At 37.4% G+C, this 19,159-nt stretch overlaps 1 protein-coding gene across 1 annotated transcript in view; it reads right to left on the reverse strand.

Moving 5' to 3' along the window:
- Window positions 1-12,467: 12,467 nt before the first annotated feature.
- FAM83B (family with sequence similarity 83 member B) overlaps window positions 12,468-19,159 on the reverse strand; it is a 96,295-nt gene continuing 89,603 nt past the window's right edge. The window contains exon 5 of the mRNA NM_001205795.1: window positions 12,468-15,366. Coding sequence (NP_001192724.1) covers window positions 13,056-15,366 — 2,311 coding nt within the window. The 3' untranslated portion in view covers window positions 12,468-13,055. The remainder of the gene's footprint in view (window positions 15,367-19,159) is intronic.

Raw genomic sequence — 19,159 nt, forward strand, 5'->3', positions numbered from 1 at the left:
TATTCTTTAACTATGTTTGCTTTTATTATCTTTATAAAGTTTCTTGACAAAACTTGTTTCAAAATTAATCTATTTTTATATAGTAAGTAGAGCATGTGAATCTTTGACTTGTTATACTTCCCTCCTCCTCTGAGTTCTCTTAAAACACTTTTCTGCATGCCTCATTGTGCTTTGGGCTTTTATTATCACTCTTTATTTACTTAAGTCATTCTGCTTGGTCCATATTTTGTAAACTCTTTGAAGTCAGGTACAGAATCTTAAAAGTGTATTTGCATTTCCTGCTATAGGGGATTAATGGAAAATCATTGACTTAAATGGAATAAAACAGGTACTTGTGGAAATGTACATTGTAAGGAAAGATGAGTGTTTTTATTTGACAGGCACAGAGAGACTTTTATGTGATACACAGTTTTGTGCATTAAAACTAATAAAAACCCATCTACTTTCAATGTCTGATTTGCTTTCATCATTTGCAAAGATAAAGATTAGATACATATGAAATGTTGAGAAGAATTAATTTTTTTATGAGGGGACAGATAAGGATAAGGGCTACTTTAGAGAGAAGATTAGACCTGAAAGAGACTTGCAATTCTTAAGGCAAGGAAGATACAAGATGCCATATTAGGAACATCAGAAGACTGCATAATCTGAGCAGAATTCTTAGTATTATCTCCTTTCTAGGTCCAATCACAGCATCTGAGCCTGTTCATCTCTTTCTTCTCTGACTCCAGTAGTTATTAAACACAATACAGGCAGGATATTATTCTAGAAACCATAATATTTTATAATTCTAAGTGCCTTGAATTAATTTTGCTGAAGCAGATAGGTAAATATGATTCTCTATTCTGACTTATGATACTAAATCTGGCTTGAAGAGACTTTGTGGTTAAGACATTAATGGTCATACAATGAGCTTTAAACTGTAATCAGTTCATCTAGTGACAGACGAGTCCGTTCTAAACCATAACATTTTTCCCGTTTTTTAGGCTTTGGAGACTAATTGTTTCAAACTCTGATTCTAATATTTACTAGTTTCTTGTCCTTTAGATTATCAAGAAAGTCCTGTAAGCTGCAGTTCCCACGTTGGGTAAGGAGGGATGAGGGTACAAGAATCAGTTGAAATAATGCATTTAAAATTCCTGTCCATATGAGCACTTGGTAAATGCTAGCTATTAATACTATTATAATTAGTGTTAATCTATTGTGCAGCTGTTTCTGTCGCGGATCTCTTGACCTCTGGGGCAGATATTTTTGAATGGATGATTATGGTTGATGAGGTTTGAATCAACTGGACTTCCTATTTGTCTATTCAGGATGCGTTATATAAAGAGAACTTCTGCCAGTCTCATCAATCTCCAGTGTTGTCTCTCCATACTTAGTAAAGCAGAGGATCACCAATTCTGATGGCTTTTCCATTTTTATTTTAGTTTTTTATCTAACTCTAAATAGTAAGATGTATTCAGTCTTATAATTCATTATTTATTTAAATTTAATCTGAAGAGAATATATAAACTAATGGTACATTTAAAAATGTAGTCCTATTGTGTAGTCTTATAATGTTTCATAATGCAATATATATATATAAATTACATTATATATAACTATATTGTACAATTATATATATATAAATTATATATAAAACTATATTATACAGTTATATATGTGTGTGTGTGTATATATATATATATATACATATATATATCTCTCTCTCTCCAAGCTATTTAGCCTTTTTTCTGTAAGTAGCCAGATGAAAATGATCACAGTCACAGAACTCCAAAGCAACAGCAAATGATCTCTCTTATTACTGAATATAATAAAATGGACAATGAAAATTTCCTTTCTCAAATGGCAAAAAATATATATTTTGATGATCAATAAATAATATGGATTACATAATTCCAATTATCTTTTATTAAAAATAGTATACTTTACCACAAAGCTGTCACATTTGTCCCAATAAGGCAAAATGGTGGAGATGTAATCCTTCTCCCTTTCTGATATATACAGATACAAAATATCTCATACAGCTGAGCAAGCAAGCCTACAAATATGGCTTAGATGGATATCAACTAACGATTTGAAGAGGGAACATTTTCATTGGAAAGTTTTAATATTTTATTTGAGTAGAATATACTATAGCTAATTTTTGTGATTTCAACATTAAGTTCTGGTAGTGTAAACATACCCACTCCAGTGTTCTTGCCTGGAGAATCCCAGGGACAGGGGAGCCTGGTGGGCCGCCGTCTATGGGGTCGCACAGAGTCAGACATGACTGAAGCGACTTAGCAGCAGCAGCAGCAGTGTAAACATTTTTAACATTGAGGCTGAAGAATTTCCTGAAGCACTAAGAGACTTAGTATTCAGTGGCTCTCATGTTGCGATCATCATCTGGGGATCTAGAAATGCACAGTTTAGGTCTCACTCCAGACCTACTAACACAGAAAGTCTATGAGTTAGATCCAGACATCTATGTTTTCACGAGCTTTCCAAGACATTGAGGTGCACATGAATCTTTGAGGACCTCTGGTCTAAATCAGTTCCTCATAAAAAGGAGAAATCTGATGTATGTGCCAAGAAGTCTGGAGCAAACGTAAATCACGAGTTTAAGTAGAATGCTTGCCAACAATGCCTGTTCTAGATACCTGCAGGTCCTGTCTAGTTATGTTACTCCTTTGACTCAGGGTGGTTTATATACTGCCATACCTGCTCCACGTTGTCTCCTTAACAAGCTCAAACTCAGCCACAGTCTTTAAGATGGATCTTGATCCTAGTTAGGGATATTCAAGTAGCTCTGAAGCTTCTCTTTGAGGATGAGTGTCATGACGCTCATGGCCAATCTGACTCACCCCACTGGCTAGTTATACTTTATGTACTTATCAAATCACATCCCTATTTCTGAAAAACAATTTAACATCGGTGCACCTCTTCTCATGTTTCTACTTCTTATCCCAGAAGGTTAAATGTCCACCCTAGTATACTTCTAACTTCCCTTCTTATTAGCTGCCCTACAAGGCTTCATTGATTAGTAAGAAGATTAGTCAGAGACAAAGCCAATTAATAGGCCATTGCTGTGTGCATGCATGGGATGAAACATGTGGGGCAAGAAAGGGGACAAAGAGAGGCAGGAGGGCCATAAGAAGCATGGATGTTAGCATTAGCCCTGCTTCTCAGCCAAGCCCTGAGTGTGGCACAGAACAGACACTAGCGTGTCAGGTTATTTCCTTATCAAAGAACCCTAGAAGGCACAAGGCAGAAAACACAGAACTCAAACACTAAAATTTCGCTCCCCTAAACCCTAATTTCTCAGACCGAGCCATTGTTTTCTTATTTTGTTCTCTCAATCCAAAATTTTGCTTGGATACCCACCAAAGAGGGCTCAGCAGTAAAGAATCTCCCTGCAATGCAGAAGATGCAGATTAGATCCCTGGGTCAGGAAGATCCCCTGGAGGAAGGCATGGCAACCGACTCCAACATTCTTGCCTGGAGAATCCCATGGACAGAGGAACCTAGGGGCTATAGTTCATGGGGTCGCAAAGAGTCGGACATGATTGAAACAATTGAGCACACATGCACCCACCGAAGATCTCCAGTTTTAGAGAAACTTAGTTGCTTAAATCAGTCCCAAAGTCAACCCAAGACGCCGTCAGGAGTAGCCCCTTTAGCCAGCCGTAACTCTCTATGCCAGCTACTTCCAGATAAATTAGCGATTTATGTGTTTCATATACCAACCTTTGGGGGCCTCATCATATTCCTTGGTAGTACCTTCAAACGTTGAATTCTGTATTGGACTATTGTGGTCCCTCGTTACACCTCCAATATTCGAAATTATATTCAATACCTTCCTCTTGTTTTTTCAGTTGGAGTAGCTACACTGTCCCCATGCCTCATTAGAAGTGATTCTAGTTTTCAGTTCTAAGCAGGTCTGTTTTCTGCTGTAGTTACTCAGTCCATGTCTGATCATATTTTGAAATATAATAACTTTCAGTTCAGTTCAGTTCAGTCGCTCAGTCGCGTCTGACTTAACTTTACTTGGCAAAAAATATCAGGACAGAAGAGATGCTATGTGAAAATGCTTCACCATTAAGTTTGCGTTTCTATCATGAAAAATAATCTGCATAAGAGAAGTTCAAGAGATAACATAGTTAGGAAGCTATTTTCTGTGGTTGTTACATTTAGCCTAAGGCAGTTGAGGAAGTATTTAAGATGCAAGGTCAGGATCTTGTATTTAAATAAGAATTTCTCAGGAAGGTGTTCAGGAAAACTGTCATTAACTATTTAAAACATACAATAAATTGCAAAATGAACATATTTTCAGCAGGAGAGATTCATTCACTTTTGTGGAGTGGTGAGAAGAAATAAGGCTAAATCTTGCTATTTGCTCTTCTTTCCTCTCTTAATTTCTTTCCTTTTCTCTTTCTAGCTCTTTCTGGGCTGTCTTAGTGTAATTATCCACTTCAATTATCCACTTCAATGCAGATCACTTCCACATCCAACTCAGTCTTCTCCCCTGAACCCCAGATACACACCATTAACGGCTGCCTACAACCAAGTGTCTCACGGGTACCTGAAACCTAACAACTACAAATGACTCAGCATCCTTCCCCCCGCCACACCCACAGACACACAGCACACCTGCCCCTTCTTCTATGTGACTTACATCTGGTGAGAAGACTACGCAGCCTTCCAAGCTAAGCGACTCAAATGATCAAACTCATCCTTTCCCTTTAGTGAAAATCATATATTTGATTATCAATTATTTTATTCCAATGCAAAAATACTTATCAATTTTGTTTCCTCTTCATTCCCAAATGCCACTGCATGTATTCATTGTCCATTAAAAATTTCTTAGATTACTGCAATAGCTTTCTAGTTGGACTCCGGGTTTCCTTCCAACCCATTTTTAGGATCACTTCCTAAGATTAATTTTGCAAAAACAAAAAATTAAAGGTTATTACAAACTTAAGAGCCTCCAGAGATTTCTCACTGCTTTCAAAATACAGTCTAGACCTTAGCTTGGCATGGAGGATGCCTTATAATTTGGCTCTAAAGCTTCTCTTCTGACAATTATTGCTCTTTATTTTTTCACACCCATAAACACCAAGACCAAACCACACAAATCTCTCTATTGTTTTAGGAAAAAGCCATGCCTTTTTACAATTCTTTCTCTGTATATTCTTTTTCTCTGCTTAGAGTAGATCCTCCACTTTATCTTCCTGGCGTACAGAGTCCCCACTGTGGCTTTTCACATGGGATGTTGAGTGTTTACTTATGACTCTTTGCTCACTAAATTGTGCTTGCAAAAAGAGGGGATTATGTGTACACCATAGGTATCAAGCAAGTAACAGACATGTAATTTCAGTGAATGAACTTAAGTGAATCCAAGGCAGCGTCCCTAATAATTCCTATAATAAGAATGTTAGTGATATTAGAATAGGGTAGACAAAATTATTGAAGAGAGAACACATTTTAGGGAGGATGAAAAATCTGGAAAGATAACATTATCTCTTTTCTTTTTATTTTTAGAATGAAGGAAAAGTTGGCTCCACATTTAAAGCATCCCCAAAATTCTCCTTTGCCTCTCCATCAAAAACTAATTCAGAAATGATGTTACAAATTTCCCACTGTCTAATACTGAGACAAATCACCATTGGTAGTGTCAGGGCACTACTTCTTCTGAGTCAAATGCAGATGGTAATCATGAATGACACATAGAAACACATTTCAGATCCTCAACGATATTAAGAAATAATTGATAAAGTTATCACATTTACTTTTTAAAAAATCTTTAAATTGTAGGGATACATAATGAAAACACAGCTGTGACATGTGATATGACTTCCAAATAATATGAAATGGTGAGATAGAGTATGGAAGAGGCACATTTATCCATGCGTTGATGAGTGTTCAGAACAGGGGATGAATGATGAGCATTCATTAAAATACCTGTCCAGATGTGCATGTTTGAAATTCTTTCAGTGAGTTAAAAAACACTTTTTCCATCATGACCAAAGCCTCCACAATTGTGAACTATTAAAGTGACATCAAATATTGTTCTTGTTATTTGTAAGACATTGATACTTTTTATTCTAGTATCTCCTATTAATTTTTAAAAATGGAATTATGGACCAGTAAATTTATTTGGTTTGGTAGTAGTAATAGCAAACACTGTTTTACACAATGGAATAATTTTTCATATGTTAGTCTCACCCTGTTCAATGTTCCCTCTAAGAGTTTTCTGTATTCCATACTAAGTATTAACCTCCTTGTAAGGCTCCCAGCCTTTTAAACATCTTAGCTTCTTGATATTGCTCTAAATTTGACACATGGTTTTTGTCACAAAGTCTGCCCTAGAAAATTTTTCTAGAATTGGTCTAAACAGATGAAGGTTAAGGTAGACTATGGATAAAGCTAAGGCAACCTAGGAAGGACAATTCATGATATCATAAAATTGTTTCCCTGACTCAGAACAGGTAGATCTCATTACTTCTTTGATTGCTGTTCTCAGATACTGCTTTTTTCTTTCATTGTTTAAATTGAAGGCTCTGTGACATTGCTGTAATAAGGAAGTCACTTGGAATATTTCCAATACCATTTGCTCTCTTTGTATCTCCACATTTTGGTAATTATTATCGTTTATCATTTTTTTCATTATTAGTGTATTTGTTATTGTGATCTGTGATCTTGATGATGTTTTGAGGTGCTGGGAACCATGTCCATGTAAGATGGTAAACTTAGAACCATAAATGTGTGTGTTCTGACTCTCCTCTGACCTTCTCCCCTGTCTCTCTCTCCCTCCTCAGACCTTCCCATTCCCTGAGGCACAACAATATTGATATTAGGCCAAACAATAACCCTACAATGGTTTTTAAGTGTTCAAGTGAAGGGGCATTTGATGTGGCAAACATCACTGTTGTCTTATTTTAAGACACCCCAGTTGTCAGCAACCCTGATCAGTTGGTAACCACTGAGGCAAGATCATCCACTAGCAAAAGGATTATGACTCACTGCAGGCTCAGATGATGTTTAGCATCTTTTAGTAGCAAAGAGTGTTTTGAATTAAGATACATACATATACTAAAGTATGATGTAAACAAAACCTTCATGCTGCTGCTGCTGGGCTGTGCTCAGCCGTGTTCACCTCTTTGCAGCCCCATGGACTGTAGCCCACCAGGCTCTTCTGTTCATGGAATTTTCCAGGCAAAAATATTAATACTGGAGTGGATTGCCATTTCCAATTCCAGGGGATCTTCCTGACCCAGGGATGGAACCCGTATCTCTTGGGTCTCCTGCACTGGCAAGTGGATTCTTTACCGTTGTGCCACCTAGGAAGCCATAAATTTTATACACACATTGGGAAATTTAAAAATTCTTGTGACTCACTTTACTGCATTTTCCTTTTATTGTGGTGGTCTGGAACTGAACTCTCAGTATCTCTGAGGTGTGCTTGTGTATTTGAACAGAAACAGCTCTTGTTCCAGGTGACACATATCCTTTATTCAAGCTTGACCCTAGTATAAAAAGAGAATCCTTCTGAACATACATTCTTCCCTATACTCCACTCCGTGTAAAAACATCTGTACTCCCCTTGTTGTACTGGCCTCTTTAGCATTACATTCTCATTTTCTTTAGCTTTGCAACCACAAAGAAATGCCCTGCTTTACAGAGGCTCCAGGCATCAAATTCACCATTTAACTTATATTTGTAGGGCCATTTTTCTCATTTTTAAAAATGTAAAGTCATTCTGTATTTCTAAATACTTTCTCACTTACCTAGGTTATTTTCAAACTTATTTTCTATGGTGCAAGATAGGCCTCCATGGGTGGCGTCATCTACAAAAAATAGACACTTTTTCTACTGCAGCATTCAGCTTAATAATAAAATCGAATACTATGGATCACACCAAACTACTTTTTGTACTATCATTTCCCACATAGTAACACTTTATTCCAAGCCTCAAACCTATTTTAACTGATCAAATAAGTGTATTCAATAAAGAACAACTTAGTACCACTGTTAAGGGAAGAGTATCATCACTAAATATCAAATCTGGATAAATTATTATATGAAATATAGTAGTTAATAAAAATAATGTTTATGAGATAATTCCAAAATTCATGGAGAAATATTTTGAAATATGTAAAAATCTAAATTCATGATGTAATAACTAAGTGAAAAACATCAGGGTCAGTGGTGAAATACATGGTATGAAGATAAAAAGTAAATAAAATACAATATATTGATTTTGTACAAAATTATTTAATATTCATTTATTAGATCTAACAACAAAATTTGGAAGAATATTTACTAACATTGTAGGTATATAAAAAGTTGACTCTCTTTGGTTTATAATTTCACTTTTTTCTTTTTAAATATTCTAGAACCAAAATGAATTTTATGATAAAAAAATTTTTAACCAGCATCACACATAAGTCATGCATTATATCAAATAATGATTCTACTTTATATCCCTTAGCTTTAAGGCACATTAAGAATCAACAGAAAATATATGTGGAATAGTATTTGAATAACTGTAAAATCTTGAGTAAAGTTATAGTTAAGTACAGCCAGAGTTCAAAATTATTTGGAGCACATCTCAATTAAATAAGATATCTGCTTCCACAAAAGTAGATGTTGAAATAAACCCAGACCTCAACACACCGTGATAGAATTGTGGCTAGCCCCAATCCCTGAAACAGAGGAATACCAGAGTATTCAGGACAAAGGCATTTAAACTGCTCTGAAACTATCTGCCAAGAATTATTTTGAAATCACACCTAATTTCTTGAGTTTCTGCTTACAAACCTATACATTATGTAGAGAGTAAAAATTGTCTCTCCAAACTTTAATATGGAAGTACATCCAAGCGACATTATCTTTCCACCAATAATAACATGGGGAGAAAAAGCAAACATATTGCTTGAAATGACTGCATCTATGAAGCCTGGGTGTGTCTGTTGAAAACTCAAAACCCTGAGTAAATGATCTGAAGCATTATGTGCTTGCTTTGTCTTAACCCTGGGAGTTCCTCAGCTTCAGAAACTTTGGAAAGTTAGCATGTATAGAGGCTGACATACAGATATTTGTGGAGGAAAAAAAATAGAAGGAGAATAGTCAAAGATAAAAGGCAGAGAAGGAAGTGAATCTGCTGTGAAAAAGCCCACGCTACCTCACAGGTGAGTGGAATGAAACCCTGGGCTTCCTACTCCATCAGTGAGAAGGGGAACTCAGCAACGACTTAAAAGCTCTCTCTGTTTCCAGAAATGATGGCAACTGCTGTGGAAAAAAAGAACAGGCTTTTGCATGTAATTAAACATGATTAAAACTCCCGTCTTTATGTAATTTCAGCTTTATACAATTTCAGTTGCATTGCTTTAAATTTCAGGACTTTCAATTTCAGAGCTGCCTAATGACAGCCCATTAGCCCTTAGCTCTGAAAGAAGCCCCATCTAACAATAAGAAAGAATGGATAGCATTAAAGCCAAATCGGCTTGGTTAACCCCAGGTTCTGCTTTTGATAAATCCATAAATGAATATGGTCCAGAATCACAAAAGCAAATTTTTCTAAGAACAAAATGAAAAATCTCACTCATCAAACATCAAGTCTAATAGATCACACAATTGTCAGATGGCTCTAAAATTTAACACACAAATAATTAAAAACATTTTCTTATTGCGACTGAATTCCTTATTTGATTATAAGGATCCCCCTTTTTTTCCCTAAGAAATTTCTATATATTTTAAAGTTTAAAATTGCTGTCATAGTATATGTGTACATGGGTATTTTGCTGAGAATAAAACTGTCTCAACAGAAAAAAAAAAAAAAAAACTCATTTTTTTTCTGGTAAATATACTTAACTACTTTTCCTGTGAAAAATGTCTGTTCACTCTTAATGTTTTATTTGTATACTGTTGAATTATTAGGAAGTGTGCAAATTTTCCAGTCTATTACACTCAGCTTTCCAAAACAAACAGATAGATATTCACGTTATAGCAGTTGGAAATTCCCTATGTTATAAGGGAGTTTTAAAACCAACTTTTATGAATGATGTGAAATTGAGTACCATATTCTGGATTTGTGTGTATCAAATGCTCCTGTTGTAGTTACTTGTTTATTTTTGCAACTCTTAAAGAGATGGCTAAAGAGAAAGACAACTACTTTAAAAAATAAAATAAAATTTAAAAAAAGAGGTTTCCTCAAGCAGAGTGGAGTAGAAGCCAGCAAGTTATGATGTGGGTATAGTATTAAAAATACAGGCTTCTATACTCAAACCCTCAGTTCAGTTCAGTTCAGTCGCTCAGTCATGTCCAACTCTTTGCGTCTACCGATAAGAGAGTTGAGCTCTTGTAAAGTTACACAACTTTTCTGAGGCTTAGTTTTCTCATGTGCAAAAAGGAGGTATTAACTTCACAGGGTAACTGTGAATATGTAATGAGACAATATACTTAACCTTGCATTCTATTCATTGCCTAGCTCCTAACCTAGTGGAGTTCCTTCTCTAGAGCAAAAGCATTTTAGGGGCAAGTTCACTTCCAGTTCCTTTTCTCTTCCTCTCCTTGTTAAAGATCAACTGGAAGGAGGTCAAAAATGTTGCCTAGCAATTAAAAGTGGACTCCTAGGTTATGTTCAGAGGGCAGCCTCACCTACTGAGAGAGTTTTAAGCTCTGCATATGCTTGGTAGTCCGGTAGAATTCAACTAAACCTTTCCTAGTTGGCTGATGTTGAGTCAGGAAATGTAAACGTTCTCTCATTTAATTCTCGACAGTTTGGGTGAAGCAGGTGTTGAACATATTTGGGAGGTAACATGTGACAGAATGTTGCAGACACTTTAGTACCATGGTGTATTGGTGATGTGGTTTGGGGCATTAGCTCTCTGAGTCACAATGTTGCAATTATCATCTATAGATAATGAGGAAAATGGTACCCATAAAATATTGCTCTGAGGACTTCAGATCCTAGCTCAGGGCCTCATCTGTGAATGCTGGGTTTCTGCTCCTGCTGTCTTTATTTTCTTGTCCTGTTTCTTATCATGGTTTTAAAATACTGTGGAAAATCATGTTAATAACATTGTTTAACATTATTTTACTTAGTAATGATGTAGCTTTTAACATTTGACTGAATTTTGAATTTTTAAAACATGTTGTCCATATAGCAACTTAGAAGGTGTAAAACACTATATTTAAAGTGTCACGTGGGACTTCCCTGGTGGCTCAGATGGTAAAGGATCTGCTGGCAACCCAAGAAACCCAGGTTCAACCTCTGGGTGGGGAAGACCTTCTAAAGAAGGGAATGGCTCACCACTCCAATATTCCTGCCTGGAGAATTCCATGGACAGAGGAACCTGGGACTACAGTCCATGGGGTCGCAAAGAGCCAGACACGACTGAGTGACCAACACTTAACTTATGGGACTTCCCTGGTGGTCCAGTGGTTAAGATGCCATACTTCCATGTCAGGGGCTGCAGGGTCAATCCCTGGTCAGGGAACTAAGATCCTGCACACCTTGCTGCACAGCCACACCTGTCCCCCACTAAAAAAAAATGTGTCATAGAAACACTTTCCACTCTAAAATGATGCATTGTTTCTTGAATTCTGCTCTTTGTGAATGAAAAAAAAAAAAGCCAAGTTATACAGTCTCTGTAATGGATATGGAACTTTTATTTCATTACTCTAAGAAAGGCAAAAGGGGATCTTATAAACTACATATCATCATCAAACTAAAATACAGAAAGATTTAAAAGTTTCAACCAGGCCCCAAGGTCATGGAAGAACCAGGCCATGTAGCACTTTTCATTGTCATCAGGGTGCTCTCAAGAAAACACTATGCAGTTGGAGTGTATTTGGCATAGTATAGGAAAGAGCAAAGGGTTTTGCAAGCAAAGAGTTTTGCAAGCAAAACACCTAAGCACTGTCATACTGCTGCTGATACTGTTGCTAAGTCACTTCAGTCGTGTCCAACTCTGTGCAACCCCATAGACGGCAGCCCACCAGGCTCCCCCGTCCCTGGGATTCTCCAGGCAAGAACACTGGAGTGGGTTACCATTTCCTTCTCCAGTGCATGGAAGTGAAAAGTGAAAGTGAATGCGCTCAGTCATGTCTGACTCTTAGCGACCTCATGGACTGCAACCTACCAGGCTCCTCCATCCATGGGATTTTCCAGGCAAAGTATTGGAGTGGGTTGCCATTGCCTTCCCCAACTGCCATACTAATCCAAGATAAAAATTTATGTGGAAGTTTACAGTTTTAAAGTCTTCTTCATATTAGAAAAAGGAGGGGAATAATTTAGGTTTTCCAAATTCCTTCTGGCTTGCTGTAAGTTTGAAGGAAAGAATGACTATAAAAGCTCAGCAGGGTGGCAACAGTTTCCCTTGGTCCAAAGTGGAAATAAGCACATTCTGAAAATTAATTTATATGATTAATTTGAAATACCTGAGGCCAATACTTTGCAAATATTTCAGATAAAAAATGTGCTGAGCTATAATAGTTTAAATTGTACTACTGTTGCCCTACCAGTTTCACAGAAAAATTAATAAAACATTAATAAAACACAAGTTATCCTGTAGAATTTAAAAGTAATTGAAAATGACAAATGTTTTGTCCTATTTTCTCATAATTTGAAGATATGAAAACCCCACAAAGACACAGTATAAAAGACTGCTGACAGTGTTATGATCATCTTTAATAAGGAAAGAGTTTGCAATGAATGGCTAAAATCCATACACCACCTCTCCACTAAAGCTTCCATTTAAGACAAGCAGATCTTTAGTCTGAAGAAAACAATTTCATTACATTTGTCTTCCCATTTAAAAATCATGTATTTATAGACATTCCATCTATAGTGGAATTAAGCACAACTAATTTTATTACATAGAACAATACTGTACATACGTGAGTTGGTAAACATATATCATACCTCAAATTCTGCCCCCATAGAAATCTATCAGCATATTACAAAAATATGCCAATTTTTCCATGCTAACATTCCATAGTGTTCTTTGGACAAATATTTATAGCCACATTGATCTTATATTTTAAAGTCTATTTGTGATTACAGTAGCTCATTTATTTTTGTGTATGAAGTTTCCAAACTTCTGCATAAATCCTCGAAACTTATTTTCATTTGGCTGAAATGAGTGGTAAACACCAGTGTTATAATTAAGCATTGGGCTGGACCTGCCATAACTATTGCCCATAGTTGAGGATTTCACTTCTGGGCGGTGTGTACTGCTATTTGGCATGTTGCTTGTTGGCTGAATAGAGCTTTCAATCTTACAAAATGGCTCAAAACGACTGTAAACACGCCGCTCAATTGAATGAGTTCTCAGAAGCTCATCATTGGGCTTTGCTCTTGGAGAAGAAGTTGGTTTTCTTTCAGGAGCAACAACTGCTTTAATCTCCTTTGAATCTTGGTACTGGATCTGCTCAGTGTTGAATCTGGGGGCAGAGGCATCTCCTGCTCTTTCTGAGAACTTGCTTTCAGCTGGACCTGAAGAAGCTATGGTTTTGTTACTTTCATCGGATGGAGAATGTATCCTCTTGGGTGAATGTACTGCTACATCTTCCTTACTCTTGTGGATGCTGCCTGGAGAGTTGGATGAAGAGGAATGCTTTCTCCTAGGTGATGAATCATTTTTGGGTTCTGATTTTTTTTGTTTTTGATTCTCTTCAGCCTCAGAAATTAAGGTGTCAGAACTACTACACATTCTGTAAAAGGCAGGTGCTTTGTTTTTGGATAGATTGTCTTTCTTTTCTGGGGCAAGGCTAAGTAATGACCTTAACTTCTGAGATCCCTTTTTCAAAAAACTGGGGGAACCCTTCACTTCTTTCTTGGAAGTGACTTCTTTGTTGGGCTCCTCTTTATTCACATCAAGCAATGCAGCCATGGAAATTGATTTGTTACCAGTGCCACTTGGAGGATCTCCCTTGGGAACCTCCTCTTCCCCCTCCTCCTCCTCTTCCACACCATGGGTCATACTGTGCATGCTTTTAGAACTTTTTAACAAATCCTCTTTCAGTTTTTCTGGTTGTCTCACTGGATTCCTGGTAAGTGTGCTATACACATAATGCTTACTGTTTCCATGATCCATATTGGCTTTTGAATGGTCAAAGAATGGGAAACTGCGCCTTTTAAGCAGATTCTCATTTTGCTGATTCTTTGGGTTTTCTGTCTGCTTGTTTGCACACAAGGTTGTATACAAATAGTTGTTTGACTCCGTAGGGCCATTTGTAGTTGGGTTTAAAGCTGGTGGGTGGCTTTCAGGAACCTGTAAGGTGTGCATTTTTGGTGCCTCTGGATGCAGTGAGGACTTGGGTGTTGCCTCCTCTGGGGGTTTGTCTGTCATAAGCTGTGCGCCTGTTGGGGTGTCTGGGATCTTTTTAGGTGTGTCGCTTCCCTGGGAACCAACGACAGTTGAATTTGAGGAATCAGTTGTACAACTGTTGGCTTCCTGCTGCTCAGGTAAAGTGGGTTTAAACACGAGAGAAGAACGAAGCCGAGAGTGAGTGTACAGGGCGCTGGCTTTCAAATTCTCATGTCCCTCATAGCCCTCAAACCTGTCGGCGGGAGCAGATCCGTTAGAATCAGGGGCAGCTTCTGAATGGTCATTTAAGTAGGACTCAATCCTCCAGTTTCGCAAAAATGACTTTGTGGTATGTTCAAGGGTTGGCATGCGTTGTTGCAAGAAGCGAATATGATTATCTGTCCCGTTAAAAGACCTCCGCACGTTGGAATTCCTTTCTGGAAGATTGGTCGTCTTCCTCTGGGCAAGGCGGTCAGCAAAACTCTGGGCAGGTGTGTGCTGGCGGCCTCCGTAGCCGCCCCGGGATGACGACGTGACGCTGAGACTGTCTGAAGGCTTTTTCCAGTTCCCAGGAGCATTAACATTTCGATTCAGAGCCCTGTTGAGCAGCAAGTATGGCGTCGTTTCTGGCTGTTCCCCGGCATAACTGTGCCTCTTCCAATTTTCATTTAACTGACTGTGCTGATGCTGACGGATTGGACCATTAAAGTTTGGAACAAAGTGAGGTTTGTATGTGTGATTTCTTATGTTGTATTTGTCATGTTCATTGCGAGTATATATCCCTCTGTTTTTGAAGTAGCTAGAATCTAGTTTGTGAATGCTGTCTTGTCTGCCAAAAAGGTTTCTTTGGCTGGAAACAGACGCTAAGGAAGACACGGAGCGCTGGTAAGTGCCATTCTCCCAGAGGGCTTTGCCGCGGTTCACCCTGACTGACTCTTCCGGGGCAAAAGAGCTGGGGACACAGGACCTGGCGTAGAGAGTTCTAAACTCCTCGTCGAAAGACTCGACAAGTTGTCCTGTGATGACCTGAACCATGCTGAGATGCGCTTTTTCAAATGACCACATGTAGCTGGAGGAAAAAAAAAAATCAAAATTGGCAAATGTTAACTGTGCTGACAATACTTAGCCCTACTAACATGTGTCATTTAATGTTGACAAAGAGTATTTTTGTTTTCTTTAATTACCATAATTTAGAGCTCCAGTTGTTATATCTTTGCAATATGTCTCCTCACTCCTGTATTCATATTTTAAATAACAAAGCAACTCAAGTCCTGGCTTTGAATCCATCCATCATTTTGAGAAGTACAAGGAAAGCTGAGTGTACATTTTGCATCTCTGCCTACTAAGGTTTTTTTTTTTTCCTACTAAGGTTTTATGGAGCAAAATATGGCATTCTACTTTATATGCAGCATCCTGGTCAGGTGCAGGCAACCTGGTATTGGAGGAAAAGTTGAGAAAACTGGCCTCTTCCAAGCCAACTGTTCCACATGAACTTGGACATTAGTTTCTTCCTAGCCAGAATGAGAATAAGGACAGTATAATCATTACAATTCCTTATGGTCATAACATGTCAGGATGCAGGACAGTCTGTGCTAATGCACGTATTTCATCTCTGTGTCTTAAGAGTACATGGAGTTTAGGGTGCTAGAAGTTGGAAACAGACATAGGATTTGTGGCAGCAGCCTCAGCCACTAAAGGCATCCTTCAATTCACTCAGTGTCCACAGTAAATTCAGTACGCACAAACCAAGCCAGTTAGAATGCCAATTAAGATCTCTGCTTGTAGAATACAATTGCTTTTATGTACAAAAATGCCTTTATTGTACTTTGTGGAATTTCTAAATCTCCTTCTCAGAGTTTAGATGAGACAATTGTCTTGAAGTTTCATATATAATTTTAAATCTTATTTTAGAAAATCTTGATAATGTAACATACAGAGACACTGGGCTGAAAAAGCCATTGTAATATGCTGTGCCTCAAAAAAATGGACATGATATAATGGAGGGGTAATATGAAAGGAGCATACTGTTTATACAGGGAAGACAGTAACAAAGGCAGATGGAAATATTAAAAGAATGTACAGAACAATAAAATATATAAAATATAAGCAGCAGTGTGCGACTTAAAAATCTAATTCTAATATGTTCAGTTTTTTCTAGCGTGCTCACTAAATGCATGGTATGAGCAGAGTACGTCAAGATACATTTTATGTACAGATGTGTGGCAACCAGGATGACTTACAAGAAATGGTACAAAAGTGAATTGTTACAGGAATTTTCAATCCAACTGTAGATATGAATATAAAATTTGCTAAAAACAGCAAGCAAAGACATGAATGATCGGCTTTAAAATAGGAGGATATCCCCAGAGACAGTAAGAGTTTGGCAGTATTTTGACAGAAATTAGAAGCCAGGAAGTTCAGATTTGAAAAGTGGGAAAACCATTTTGGGGAAAGAAGAAACATGGACAAAGAAAGGGAACAAGAATGGTCATGTTTTGGTTGAACACAGAAAGCAAATTATACTTAGTTGAAGTAAAAAGCTATAGAACAGACTGATGTGGTCTTCTTTGACAGTCCAATGGTTATGATTTCAGCTTCCCAATTCAAGGGGTGAGGGTTTGATCCCTGGTCAGGGAAGTAAGATTCCACATACCTCGTGGCCAAAAAACCAAAACAAAAAACAGAAGCAATATGGTAACAAACTCAACAAAGACTCTAAAAATGGTCCACAGCAAAATAAAATCTTTAAACTAGTGGAGGAAATCTTGAAAGCAAAGCAAAGAGATCACAAGATTAAAAAAAGAAAACTTACAAAATTCTCTCTCAGTCAAACCTGTGGACAATATTAAGTATCTTCCAGGTTTCACTATGACAATTTCAAATGAGGGTATCCAATTCAAGATTTGATTTACATAGTCAATGTACAATACACATTACAATATACACTGTATACATACAATACACAATGTACAATATACATTGTCAAGAAAAGCTTGTGTGTTTTTATGTCCTCATTGTTGCTATCATGATGCAGCCAGACTGCTGTGTCTTCCTGATAACCTTGTCCTGACAATGTGTGAGCTGTCACACAGTGTGTGACACGGGACTACAGACGCCAGACCTCTCTAGAAATGCTGGGAGCCTAGCATATAAGGACATTTTATGCAAAGAAATATGAATTAAAGTATGTATAAAGTAGATAACTAATGAGAACTGACTGTGGAGCACAGGGAACTCTACTCAGTACTCTGTGGTGACCTCAATGGGAAGGAAATCTGAGAAAGAGGGGATACATGTCTACGTATGGCTGATTTATTTTGCTGTACAGTAGAAACTAATGCAACACTGTAAAGCAACTATACTCCAGTAAAAACAGCAACATCAAGAAGGAGGATTCTGAATTTGCCTACAAGGAAAACAATGGCAATGCCAGAACAGTGACTTACAAGCTGTTTTTACCCCAAAAGGTGTACATTTTTAACCAGTTGCCACAAAAACCAGTTCATAACTGTTCCACCAGATCCTGTCCTCATATTTGCTGATGACAAGAAAAATCCATAATGATTAGTCAGAAAAAAAATCCAAAATGGCAAGGGCTACAAGCATCATTTTTTAAAAGAAGTCTATTTGAGATTAACATGAAATAATAGAGAGAAAAGTTGTTAGATAATAGTTTTGATGAATTTTAATAATCTGTGGTCCTACAAGTCCATATTCACTTCCACAAATAGTAACTTAAGTTTTGCCTCTGTCTTATGATGTAGATGAGAAGATAAAGAGTTTCTGTAGCTATTTGTTTGTTCTTCCCAACACCAGTTTTAAAGTAGCTTAGTTATAGTCATCTCAAAAGATATCACCTACTAATAGTAAGACAAAGCTGACATGAAGTTATTGCTGAAGATAATCTTCAAACTCAAGTTAATAATAAAAATAGAAAGCACTTATTAGGATGAGATTAACTAGTAATACCATTCTATAAGTCAAGTGAACTCTCATTTTAATTAAAAATTTTAATTAAAACCCCTCTAAAACCAAGTGGGTCTGAACAAATACATATACAAATAATGAGTCTTTGCAATAATTCATTAACTTCAAGTACTGCTCTTAACACAGTTTCCTTTAAAACTGCAAAGAGGATTTTCACTACAGGATCCCTGAGCAAATATTAACAGTTAAAACATGCCTAGAATAATAGCTGACTTTGGGGGTTTTGGATGCATTAATTCATTTAATTCTCATGACACGAGGTAGGTTCTATGATAATGCTCCTTTTACAGAGGAAGAAACTAACACGCAACCAAAGTAACTTGCCCATGGCTATTCCCTTCAATGCGCTGCCTCCTCCTTCTGGACTTTTAAGTTCTTAAGACAAGAGGCAAACTTTTCCCTTTCCTTATTCTATTGACATCCACAGCTCTCCTGAACTTTTCCCACAGCCTTTAGTGGTGAATCTACTGTGCTCTGGTGACCTAGGAGTTCAGGTGTTTGTTGGCATTTTTATCTGCCTATTGTTATGGCCTTACTGTGTGACCCATTCAAGATCTATGTCTGAAATTCATAAGGGAGTTTTAAGGCAGCACTTTACTCTAGAGCCAGCTGGACCTGGACTTGGTTGCCAGACCTGAACTGCCTTTTGGTCCTTAGCTCTGATGTTTTTAGACAAGCCACTGAACCTTCTAGAACTTCAGTTTCCTCATTTATAAAATGGAGATAAAAACAAGTGCCTTGCAGATACGTTGTAAGGACTGCGAATGAAACACAAGGGCCAAGTTAGAACAGAAGTGGATCTATTCCTCCAGTGGTAATATAGAAGGATGCCAAGGAGCAGACCTGGGGCTGGAAAATCCACCCACCATAGCATT

The sequence above is a fragment of the Bos taurus genome, chromosome 23 (assembly GCF_002263795.3).
Source record: "Bos taurus isolate L1 Dominette 01449 registration number 42190680 breed Hereford chromosome 23, ARS-UCD2.0, whole genome shotgun sequence".
NCBI lineage: Eukaryota > Metazoa > Chordata > Mammalia > Artiodactyla > Bovidae > Bos > Bos taurus.